Raw genomic sequence first — 12,267 nt, forward strand, 5'->3', positions numbered from 1 at the left:
TGCCTTAGATTTACTTAAGCATGTCTGCCAATACTAAAAAGTCAATTCTAAATTTACTTTCAGATGACACCATAGCTAGGGAGGAGATGAAGGAGGAGAAACATGATGTTGTGGAGGCGCTGGCAGAGATGGAACCAGAGATGCAGAAGGCTGAGGAGAGGACAGAACCAGAGGAGGATAACCAGGGGGATGAAGGGGATCTAGGGCAGATACCGGAGATGGAGGACATGGAGAAAGTTCAAAACCAGAGAATCGAGGAGGAGAAGGAGGCAGTCCCGATACGAGAGGAGGAGATTGAGGAGCAATTTCAAGGGAGCCCACAAGAGGAGCTTCAAACATCACTACCAGGTAATAATCTTCCTGATTAAAGCCCATCGTGGGCTAGTTTTCCTGAGGCACCTAGGTGCACACATATATATTTTTGACTCAGTCAGGAGTAGCCATGTTCTAGTGATAGAAAAACTTGTGAAATGCTCACTCAAAATTGTGGAACTGTGAAAATAGTTAATAGTTGAACAATCATAATTAGTGTGACAATATTAACGCGAGTGTGTGTGTGTGTGTGTGTGTGTGTGTGTGTGTGCGTCTTTGAAGAGGATGAAATTGAAGACATCCAGTTTGCCAACATCCAGACCATGGTTTCTCAGTCTCCACCCCGGACTAGTACCTCCTCCCCCCCTCTCCCCATCAACACCTCCTCCTCCTCCTCCCCTCAGCTCTCTCCCCAGCAATCCCCATCCCTAAGCTCCGCCCGGCCTCTCTCCCCGTCCTCCATCACCTCCTACTCCCCACGTTCCTCTCCTCCCAGAGCTGGTTCTCTGGAGGTCAGCAGCTCTCCCCCCACCTTCTTCCACCGGGCCGCCGTCCCCCTCTCCCCCTCGCCCCTCTCCTCCCCCCAGCCCTCCTCTGCAGCGGCCTCTCCGGCCATGGCCCCCTCTCCCCCTGGGGACCTCCTCCAGGCGGAGGCGTCCACTGGTCAACAACAGGCAGAACCCGAGGCGGCAGGAGGAGAATCCCCCCTGCGCTACGATTTGGCTCTAGACGGGCCAGAGGGCCAATCGGAAACCTTGGCATTGCCTGACGATGTGACAACGGCACGTAGGGAGACGGGAGATGACGAGGGCGTGCCGGCAGAGTCGCAACGTGCTGAAACCTCCAGACCTCAGTCAACGTTGATCCACGACGTGGAGGTTGCCAGGCAACAGTCAACGAAGGAGCCCCATGACGGGGAAGAAGAACCGAAAGAACCGGGAGCAGATTCCTTCTTTCCGACGGAGGTACGGGGTAGGGAGGAGGACGAGGATGACAAGAGGAAAGGGATCAACTTGGACGAGGGCCAATCAGAGGTGGCTTGTGTAGAGGAGGCGATAAGAAAGGAACAACAGGTGGCGGAGGAGATGAAAGGGATCATTTTAGATGAGGGCCAATCAGCGGTAGAGTGTGTGGCGGAGGAGGTAAGAGAGGAGCAACAGGTGAAGGACAAGAGGACAGGAGAGACTGGGGACGAAGAAGAGGATGAGGAGGAGGAAGTGGTGGAGGAGGAGGAGGAGGAGGCGTTGTCCCCTATTGCAGTACGAGGCGAGCAGCCAGTCAGTCCCATGCTGGAGCTGGACACGGAGGTGCTGGAGCTCATGAGCTCCTCGTCTCCCCCGGCCTCCCTCCTGCACCCCTCCCACAGCCCCTCTCGCTTCCGCCGGGCCAAGAGCTGGTGCCTCAGACCTCCCCCTTCCTCCAGGCCCTCGGACGACCTCTCTATCCGCCTGACGATGTCCCCCTTCTCCACGGAGGCCTCCCCCGACAACTCCCCCACCAGGGACCCGGCCACCCCGCCTCCCCTCTCCCCCTGCTCGCCCCCACTCTCTCCCCACTCGCCGCTGTCCCGGGACGACTCCTCGCCGAGTGTCACAGAGTCGCCGCTGCACAACAAGGTAGTGGGGCAGACCGCTATGGGAGACTGTTTAAAAAAGACTTAACTCTTCCACCGCCATGTTATGGGTTCTAACTGTTTTTTTGTTGCTCCGCTGCGTAGCAAATGGTCTCCAGTTCGAGTGTATCGCTGCTGTCCCCCACCATCGTCCCCATCACACTGAAGATCGGTATGGGGAAACCCGCCATCACCAAGAGGAAGTTCTCGCCTGGCCGACCCCGTGTGAAACAGGTAACGGCTCTTAAACTCTTCACCTCCCCACAGACCGAGTGAACTGAGCAATGTTTTTTTTTCACATGTCGTACGTGCCTGCGTGTTGTCATTTTGTCAGTCCGTTTCAATGTTTTGTGTAAAACGTGCAGATAACAGGGTAATGCAGGCCTCTCTTGAAACGTATAGAAGTCAATCCACTGAAAGTCAGTCATGTAGAACAGCATATCCTCTCTCCAGTCCTGTCCTCTTGTCTGAGAGTCTCCATGAGCTTATCAAGCAGGATCACAGCATTTTGGGCTACCAAGCATGGCACGTGTCTGGGGAATGCTACCACTTTCCCACGTCCTTTGAGTATCTGGTCGCTCTAAGAGTGATAGGGAATTTACTCTGAATGATAGCAACACCAATGAAAAGTAGCAAAGTATAAACCCAGTGTTAAGATGTCATTTTAACGAGTGTTGTTGACATGATCATGCATAGTGAATGTTTTTTTAGCAATAGCTGTATTGGGTCCCATGGCCTGCTGTTGACTAGCATGAAGAATTTCAGCATGCATGCTATACTTCCATTCAGTGTTTTGGTCTGGTAACATGACGCTGCAGCTCTGCGTATTCCCAGGCATCACCATCACTGATTTCTTTTGAGTGTCTTTTAGTGTCTTTTTGAATTTACGTCCTTTTCCACCTCCTCCGCCAACCGAACACTCTCTTGATCACTGATCTTACATTTAATCCCCTTCACCTCGCCTCTCCCATTCTCTCCTGCATTCCCTGACTTCCTTTCTTTTTTTGTTGTTGCTCTACTTTGTTTCACCCTTACTCTGGTTACTCTGCCCCTACTCTACCTCCGTCGCTATCCACTATCGCTCCGGCCCTTTCCACGTGTTGCCCTGCACCTCATTTGTAACTCCGCCCCTACTCTCCTGTAACCCCGCCCCTACTCTACTATAACTCCGCCCCTACTCTCCTGTAACTCTGCCCCTACTTTCCTGTCACTCCGCCCCTACTTTCCTGTCACTCCGCCCCTACTCTCCTGTAACTCTGGCCCTACTTTCCTTTAACTCCGACCCTACTCTCCTGTAACTCCGCCCCTACTCTGAGTGTTACTCCAACCTACTCTCCTGTCACTCCGGCCCTACTCTATCTGTAATTCCGGCCCTACTCTACTTGTGACTCCACCCTACTCTCCTGTAACTCGGTACGTCTCTACTCTGTAACTCCGGCCCTACTCTACTCCCAACCTCAGAGTACCTGCTGGAGTAATCGCAGGGCAGTGAGCCCCCCCTCCTCCTCCCAGGATTCCACAGGAGAGGGGGGTTGGAGCAGCCCTAAGTCCCGCCCATCGGATTCCCCCCTGTGGAGCATGAAAGTGGTAATAGAAACGCACCCTAACCCTGACTGGCTCTCCGTGTGCGGCTGACGCTAACACTGATGCTACTGACCCAATGAATCAATGTGCTCGCCTGGAAGGCAACAGAGGCAGCTCCCCTGTCCAGAGTAGGGCCTAGGGATGTTGAACTGAGGGCCCCCTTCTAGCTCGTCTCTGTTGTATCTCTAAGGTTATAGCGGGAACCCGGTGAGTTGTTCACGTCATCTTAACTCATTACCCCACGAAGAGATCGACACCCTTTTGATCTGGTGGTCTCAACTCTTAGCTTGGCCTCATTGTGTGTGTGTGTGTGTGTGTGTGTGTGTGTGTGTGTGTGTGTGTGTGTGTGTGTGTGTGTGTGTGTGTGTGTGTGTGTGTGTGTGTGTGTGTGTGTGTGTGTGTGTGTGTGTGTGTGTGTAACCAAACCCCCCCCCCCCCCCCCCCCAAGATATATTTCATTAAAATCAAATCGATCAAAGAGTTGAATTTTACTATGCTAAAAAGCATTAGACAAACTATTAGCATGCAAAGCCCCTCACACCACAAATTAAGGGCCAAATCAGAGTTTGTAGGCACTCGGAGTGGGGCAGATGAGAAGGAAATCCTCGAATAGGGACAAAGGCAGAGAGGGAAAGGTGTAAACGATATACTTAAGGGCTGATTATGGTCCCACGTTCACGCACCAGCAAGGACCACGCAGACGCTTCGACGCAGTCCGGAACCTATTTTGGTTCTGCGTCAGGTTTTAGTACGCCGACCAATGACAGCCCTTGCTACTGCGTCGCCTCGACAGAAGTTTACAATTTTTGGGAGGCACACGTCAGGCCCTTGCTGTGGACGCAAGGAGGGTCCGGAAGGACGTTACAGGTCCGTAACCCCCTTGCGTTGCGTGAACGTGGGACCATAATCGACCCTTTACGGATAGGGTTGTAATATGGTAAATGTATACCTTCCATTTTTAACAGTTTTCTTCTTCTATCCAGGGCCGAGGGTCCGGCTTCCCAGGACGGCGGAGAGCCAGAGGAGGAGGAGGCTTCGGGGGAGGGAGAGGAGGTCGAGGAAGGAGCCGACTGAAGACCCAGGAGTACATCCCTGTGTCGCCAGGCGTAAGAAGAGCACATGCATAAGCACATATCTGCATGAACACGCAAATCCACGCATATAAAGGAAAAAATGTCCTAACGCCCTAATACTACATTCATGCCCAAAGATACACCCTTGGTCCCTTCTAGTGGATAATTTTGTTCTTCTTTATTGTATTTTTCATCGTTCACTCTCATTCACTGACTAATCACTGAATAATTTCTTAACCGTTTCTCTCCTTCTAGATCCCTCATGAGCCGGTCTATCAGCTGAAGGACGAGGAAGAGAACTCCATGCACAACACAGTGGTCATGTTCTCTACTTCTGACCACTTTACGCTCCGACAGGTCAGTCTTTCCGTCTGGCCGACTAATGTCCTTCTCTTCTTTGATTAGAGGAGGGGGAAAGGACAATTTCAGGTGCTTTAGTAGTTGCTTTGAGGGAGGGCTGAAAGGAGGGGGCGATTTTGTCAGTTATCTACTTTCAAAATCTAGCTTATCCATACTGCCTAGGCTTGATTACAAACTATTTTTGCTTTTTTTTTATTTAAATGTCTTACATTTAAAATTGTCCATATTAAAATGAAACACTATTGGATGTATGCACTGAAACGTTTTTATTGACCCAGTGTGTGTGTGTGTTGTTTCACAGGACATGTGTGTGGTGTGTGGGAGCTTTGGCCAGGGAGCTGAGGGGAGACTATTATCTTGTTCCCAGTGTGGACAGTGTTACCATCCATTCTGTGTCAACATCAAGGTGAGACCACACGGAGTCCCACGTATCATATTTTAGAATAAAAAATGTAAAGTCTGACGGCATATGAGCACAAATGGGTGAACTGCTCATTTCACTTTCTTTCGCGTCATCATATTCCTGGATGCGGGGATCTGTAAGCACGTAATTGGCCAACAGCAAACACCACTCGTTGTAACCCCTATACATTTGTTTGCTATATTTAGATTCATAGTTTGTATTCATATGGTCCTTTTTACCTCTTCAGATCACGCGAGTCATTCTGACCAAGGGGTGGCGCTGCTTGGAGTGCACGGTGTGTGAGGCGTGCGGGGATGCCAGCGACCCAGGACGACTGTTGCTATGCGACGACTGTGACATCAGCTACCACACCTACTGTCTGGACCCGCCTCTGCACACGGTGCCCAAGGGAGCCTGGAAGTGCAAGTGGTGGGTTCACATCGTCAATCAAACTCCCGGCTTTTTTATGAGAAAGCAGTTATAACTTTATGTGTGTGTGTCTGACTTACGTGTGTACTGTGTTTGAATGTGTGTGGGACAGATGGATTTATGGGTAAGGGATTATCACAGGCTGTGATAGGGCACAGACATCCTCTCGAGGCAGATCTGTTGACTAAGGATGTGGAAAAAGTGGCTTGAATACAGAACCAGGATGATAACGATAGTTGGAACACACAAAGTCTTTGTGTTCATTTGACTACCGTAAGCGCACACATGAGCAGTCCCCAGCAACTGTTGTTGCAGACAGTTGCGTGTGCAGGACCTCTACCCCCCATGTGTTGAAACATGTGTCTACCACTAACCATGGATCAGCTCAACCTAATGCGTACACTTCCCCTGGTCTAGATTGTGTGGCCCAACCATTTTGTGAGCTATACGTGTGTGTGTGTGTGTATTCACATGTGTTAACGTTGTGTGTGTGTGTGTGTGTGTGTGTGTGTGTGTGTGTGTGTGTGTGTGTGTGTGTGTGTGTAAACTGGAATGACTGCGACTGTTCATACAAAGGATATCAGTACTCTGTATCCCAAGCTTAAGAACGTGTAATCATATGCGTGTTCTCCCCCTCCAGGTGTGTGTGTTGCGTTCAGTGTGGTGCGACATCGCCAGGCTTACGCTCTGATTGGCAGAAGAACTACACCCAGTGTGGTCCCTGTGCCAGCCTGGCCCAGTGCCCCCTGTGCCAGCGATCCTACAACCACCATGACCTCATTCTCCAGTGTCAGCAATGTGACCGGTACGGAAACACACACACCTAATTACCTTAGTCTGATTCATTCAAAATCCCACTTAAGTTAAGTATCATTGGGATCACAGAATTAAACAGGCCTCCTGTTTTGTAGCTAATTCAGTTGCCACATTTTGGTTTACTGTCCTAGGTTTGAAAGAAATGTGTAAATGATTGCAGGCTACCACAACATGCGGTATGCATCCATAGCTGTGTAATTATGCTTGTTGAATCGAACTGTACTAAACAATTCATCAGAGGGGCTTAACATTCTGCTGGCATTCATTAACGCTTGCTCAACTAGAAGGCAACATGTTGGATTTGTTACGTCTGATGAGTTACTTTTAGACAAGTGTGTATTCTAAAAGACATTGCAGAAGAGTCCACAGTGAAGTTCTACTTGGGGGGTCCTTAAATCATAATCTGTTTCTATGTATTTGACTGAAGCCCGGAAGTAAGTGGGGGATTTTGGTTGTAATGAATACATCCAACATGTTCATTAATCACATCTCGTCTTGTGATGGCAGGTGGGTCCACGCTCTTTGCCAGGGGCTGACCAACGACGAAGACGTGGAGTACGCTGCCGACGAAGGCTTTGACTGTACCCTGTGCCGCACTCACAGCCGCACCACCTACGGTAATACGATCAGAGGTGAATGGGCGATGACAGATAGATCGTGGGAAAAAGAGGGCTTATCGTTTTCTCTAAATGTGGAATAAAACGTGTGTGTGTTTGTGTGTTTCAGCGAGATCCGACAGTTACGAAGCACCCTATATGGCCCAGATTGTTCCCCGCCACCGAGATCCTGGTAAGCTCCTTTCCCCCCACTTTATTGAAGTAGCTCTTGTAATCAATCGACTAGCCCTATTGGTTGAGAAGCGCTGGAACCAGAGCCCTGATGTCATCTTCTGTCTCCAGAAGTGAAGACCTTCACCCAGGACGGCGTGCGGCTCACCGAGTCCGGTCTGACCCAGCTCCAGTCTTTAGTGGAGCCGCTCACGTCGCCGCGACGATACCGCAGGTACCTCCAGTCACTCTTGTGCTGTTTCCATAGCGACTGTCAATCTGAATGACCCATCGCCCAGACCACTGAAAGCCACGGCGAGCTTCAAGCTTCATACAGCTGTGTACAATACAGTAAACCATCCTTCTGTCATTATCCCTGACGCAGATGGTTGTGTCCTCATCAGCTGCTTCATATTGATACAGACCAAAGCTGTCAGAAATACATTGTCCCCTGTCATCGACTGTCTGACCTCTGACCTCTTGTGTTGTGTTGTCTTTGTCAAGGTCCAAGCCTAAGCTGAAGCTGCGGATCATCAACCAGAACCGGGTGTCTGTGCTCCAGACCCCCCCTGACCCCGATGCCCAGGGCGACCTGAGCCGGGACGGCGACCGCGATGACTGCAGAGGTCCGTCCCCTACCGTCATTAATAGTGTCTGGGGTTACATAAGCTACAGGACACGGGGTCACGGTGGTACAGGAGGTCACTGTATCTGCTGAAACCAGTTCCCTGACCCTAGCCACGGAAAATAATGTCACTGTAAAGAAAGTTGGAGACACTTTGGTATGACTTTATTCTGCTGACTTCTCTCTCAACCTGCGTCTTCTTCCCCCCCCCCCTGCTGTCCTTCACGCCTCCAGGTGGGCTGGAGTGTGAGATGAAGTCAGACTCCAGCCCGGAGCGGGAACACGGCCATGACGACGACGTCAACAAGGACATGGAGGTTACCGACGGCAACAAGAAGAGGAAGAGGAAACCTTACCGGCCCGGTGAGAAGCGGGCGGGGTCGTTAAGAATTTGCATCGTCTGCTCCACTAGTTTCTCGAGGATGTTTTGCTTGGCAACGTCTTGCTTGGTTGAGCGACAGTAGTCTAGTGGACCTGTCGACCTCTGACCTGCTCCCTCTTGTGTTCCTCTTCATTGAACCCTTTGTCTCTCTAGGTATCGGTGGCTTCATGGTGCGTCAGAGAGGGGGGAAGGCCGGGCCAGGCGGAGCTAGACGATGTCTGGGCAGGAAAGACTCCAGTGGCTCCTTCATGGAGACCAAAGAGGAGGGTAGGCACTCCACTGCTTTGGTCTCTTCCCATCCTGTTAGAGCCATATATGTCCGTACATGCGTTTGTGTTCAAACTTTTGTTTGACTGTTTTGTTTTTTCAGCTTGTGCTGAGATGGAGGGACAGACGGCGCCCCCTGCTGACCAGGTGGAGAAGGTTAGGAAGAGATACCGCAAGAAGAAGAGCCAACTGGAAGAAGCATTCCCATCGTACCTTCAGGTCCGACACCTAGACACTAACACGCACATAAACACCAAGTAACACTCACCTAAACACCATGTAACGCGTACATAAACACCATGTAACGCGTACATAAACACCATGTAACGCGTACATACACACCATGTAACGCGTACATAAACACCATGTAACGCGTGCATAAACACCATGTAACGCGTACATAAACACCATGTAACGCGTACATACACACCATGTATCGCATGCATAAACACCATGTAACGCATACATAAACGCCATGTAACGAGTACATAATCATCATGTAACGAGTACATAAACACCATGTAACGCGTACATAAACACCTTACATGGTGCAAAAACACGCATGCATCAACAAACCTTTATACTGCATGTTAATATATGAAGAAGTAAATTGCCCCAAAGATAATTTGTGTAGCACACACACATACAGGCACAGACAGACAGACAGAGAGAGAGAGAGTGAAACAAGGTTTCTTATTTCCCATTATCTGTTGTCTCGTCTCAGGAAGCCTTTTTTGGGCGGGACTTGCTGGACAAGAGCAAGCAGCAGGACAGCGCCGTAGCCGCTAGTCATGACCAATCCAAAGCAGAGACCAAAGTCCCCGCCCCTACGTCGCTGGACCACTCCCCTGCCAACGCATCGACGAGCGCCATGACAACCATTCCGGGCAGGAAGCAGGTGCCTCTGTGTGAGTAAAGTCCTCTCTCACATCCGTCTCCATGGTGATGTTTGATGTGATTGCCAGGATGATATGAATTGTTTCTGGACAAATCACTCAAATGACAGGGCATCTTTCATGTTTTTTTTCCTTTTGAATTCCACTGTCCATTTGTTAATCATGTTTGTTTGTTTTTTTGTATTTGTTGTCACTGTTCTACTTTATTTTATGTGTGTCTGTGTGTGTGTGTGCGTGTTTTGGTCATCCAGCCATGTCAAAGGATGTTCTTGTGGATCTTTGTGGTGTCCTCAACACTGACGCCCACATACTGGCCACTGGACACACAGGTATTCACACGCACACTCACTCTTCTCAAATCACACCGTCAATCACTGACCGTCATGGTACATCGTCTACTACTCTCAACGAGGGATGCAGAGATTACTTGTCTTGCTGTCACCAGGGCGTAATTTGTGTTGAATGTGTGCGCCGCTAACTTGCATTAGCTAAACAATAGCAGAGGGACCAAGCATTGAAGCTTTGTATCTACCCCAAATGCAGATCTGCAACACTTAGTTGTGGCTACAGGTGGTTTGACACCAGATTTGTAGCAAATAACTGTTGTGGAAATGGCAGAAAAGAACCATACAAAAATCTGCCAAGATGGGAATATGCAGCCAATTCCAACATAATTGCCCTGGTGAAAAAGAAAGCTGTATTACCCATCCTATATAACCGATTGAAGATGTTCTTGTACCAAAATATCCACTGTATTTATTAAATTACAGGAGGAGGAGTTTTGCTTTTTAACCCTAGTGTAAAATAGTATAGCAAATGGCTGTTCGTGGGTGTGTTTTGGAGCCGTAAAATAGGCCATCACTCTTTCGTAATAAGTTGGTATCCAAAACAAAATGCTTGCGGTACAACGGCAAATCTTTATGTTATCAAAGCAACCTATATTCACGTCCTACACGTAAGTACATGTTTGCTTGCAGCGCCGACAAAAACTCCCAGTGCTATATCATGGGTTCGAATTAAGTGCAGTGATTAAAATCACCTGCATAAGAGATGTTCTCAATTCCATGCTTTTAATTTTTAACAAAACTGGAAACAAACCAAGAAACAATAATTTAAAGGATTTTCTAATATTTCAATAAGGAACAAACATATGTTCTAGATAAAATAAAATAGTCTCTCAAATTAAAGAATGTGATTTTATACATCGCAGGGCTCCTGACTGGGACCAAAAGTTGAGAGTGTGCGAATGTATTTTGCATCTGGTCACGGCCAGTAAATTCGCCCTTTTTAATTATTTTTTTGTACACGTTAAACGGGAAAGGGGCGCGTCATCGAATCCGGAATTTGTAGCAGGCCAATGAGTGTGAGATGGATAGGAAATTGACACTGTAAGTGGCTAATTTATGGAGGGGGAGGGTCCTAGGATTAAATATCGACCGCGCGTAACCGTCTCTGTGAGAAGGAGAAAGATTTCACAACCTGCTATATGTGTTTGAACAATAAGCAAACTATTTACTCGTTCTTCGGATCTGCGGCTAGTGTGCCAGTGCCAGAGTCCTGCACGTGTCTTATTTTGCAAACCCGCACCCGCCCGTACCCGCAATACTTAGAACCGCATTTGACGTGTGTTCCGACGGTACCGCAAATTACATTCCGCACCCGACCCGCTATAAATTGATATTGACGCCCGACCCGAAAATTAGACACATTAGATGGAACGCTGAGGAAATACACTATGTGGTGTTTGGCCTGGTGCTTTAGATTGCTGTGCAAAAAAAGCACATCATCCACTGGTGACAGTTTTAGTTGTCTCCTCCGCTCCTTGAAAAACAGGTTTTTTGCAATCGCAAAAAACCTGCGCTGTTCAGGCGTCCAACCCGCACCCGTGTCCGACACATTATTTTTCACCCATTTCATCCAAATTGTGCGGGTCACCCGTCGGGTACCAGCGGGCACCCGAACCCGGTCAGGACTTCATGTGCCATAGAGGGAGGCGCCTGCTAATGCATTCTCAATGGAGAGGCGAGCGGGCAGAGAGGAGGCGCAGCGTCCTGCGGCATGTCAAGCGGGCGCACTCCCGTGAAACTGTCCCTTCCGTGCTCGTCGAACGCAATCGCGCACAAGTGGAAACAGTTGGTAAAGATGACAATCACAATAAAATGTAACCCTGAATTTGAAACCCCACATTGTAATTTCTGCATCCATTATCAAAATATTTATTAGTAATACATTGAAAAAATTTAGAAAATCACATTCCCATGTTGATTTATGGTGTGTGCCCCTAAATTATTTGGTTGTGCCCCTAACATTTTCAGTTAGGGGCCACAGTACTCTTAGTGAAATAAGTTAGTCTGGTGCCCTGCATCTGTGGTGTTGTGAAATAAATGATTGCATAATCGTGAAACTGTGGTTATTCTGACTATAATCGTTGCATCCTTACTCCTCTTGACCACAGAACATCGTGTCACGAGCACTCACTGTTGCGTTATCTTTGGTTGATCAGTTTGGTTTGAGAGTCACAGCGTTACGGCAACAGCGACAGGACCCTGGATACTGCAGCCCCTTGTGTTTGTGTGCAAGTGTGTAAACTGCAGCTCTGTTTTGTTTCATAGGTCTCGATATTTGCCACTTCCAGGGGGCTCGTTCCCCCTCGCCCTTTGGTAAGAACACCCAGCCCCCCGCAGAACCTCTTCCCCCTCTCTGCCATATGATGTATACCAGAACCCTGGGGGTGCAGAGTT

The 12,267-nt window shown here is 49.0% G+C and overlaps 1 protein-coding gene across 11 annotated transcripts in view; it reads left to right on the top strand.

The window, feature by feature from the left end:
* Positions 1-12,267, top strand: part of LOC115537372 (histone-lysine N-methyltransferase 2C) — a 47,279-nt gene that overhangs the window by 3,821 nt on the left and 31,191 nt on the right. For 8 of the 11 annotated variants that reach the window (XM_030349238.1, XM_030349240.1, XM_030349243.1 and 5 more), the window contains exons 2-20: positions 64-348; positions 595-1,928; positions 2,030-2,158; positions 3,386-3,511; positions 4,492-4,614; positions 4,837-4,938; positions 5,243-5,347; positions 5,592-5,773; positions 6,414-6,578; positions 7,097-7,221; positions 7,316-7,378; positions 7,489-7,591; positions 7,861-7,982; positions 8,216-8,344; positions 8,517-8,630; positions 8,734-8,849; positions 9,355-9,538; positions 9,778-9,855; positions 12,139-12,186. In XM_030349238.1, the coding sequence (XP_030205098.1) occupies positions 64-348; positions 595-1,928; positions 2,030-2,158; positions 3,386-3,511; positions 4,492-4,614; positions 4,837-4,938; positions 5,243-5,347; positions 5,592-5,773; positions 6,414-6,578; positions 7,097-7,221; positions 7,316-7,378; positions 7,489-7,591; positions 7,861-7,982; positions 8,216-8,344; positions 8,517-8,630; positions 8,734-8,849; positions 9,355-9,538; positions 9,778-9,855; positions 12,139-12,186 (3,633 nt within the window). The remainder of the gene's footprint in view (positions 1-63; positions 349-594; positions 1,929-2,029; positions 2,159-3,385; positions 3,512-4,491; positions 4,615-4,836; positions 4,939-5,242; positions 5,348-5,591; positions 5,774-6,413; positions 6,579-7,096; positions 7,222-7,315; positions 7,379-7,488; positions 7,592-7,860; positions 7,983-8,215; positions 8,345-8,516; positions 8,631-8,733; positions 8,850-9,354; positions 9,539-9,777; positions 9,856-12,138; positions 12,187-12,267) is intronic. The other 3 variants (XM_030349244.1, XM_030349249.1, XM_030349245.1) reach the window with 2 other exon arrangements.

The sequence above is a fragment of the Gadus morhua genome, chromosome 23, assembly GCF_902167405.1.
Source record: "Gadus morhua chromosome 23, gadMor3.0, whole genome shotgun sequence".
Lineage (NCBI taxonomy): Eukaryota > Metazoa > Chordata > Actinopteri > Gadiformes > Gadidae > Gadus > Gadus morhua.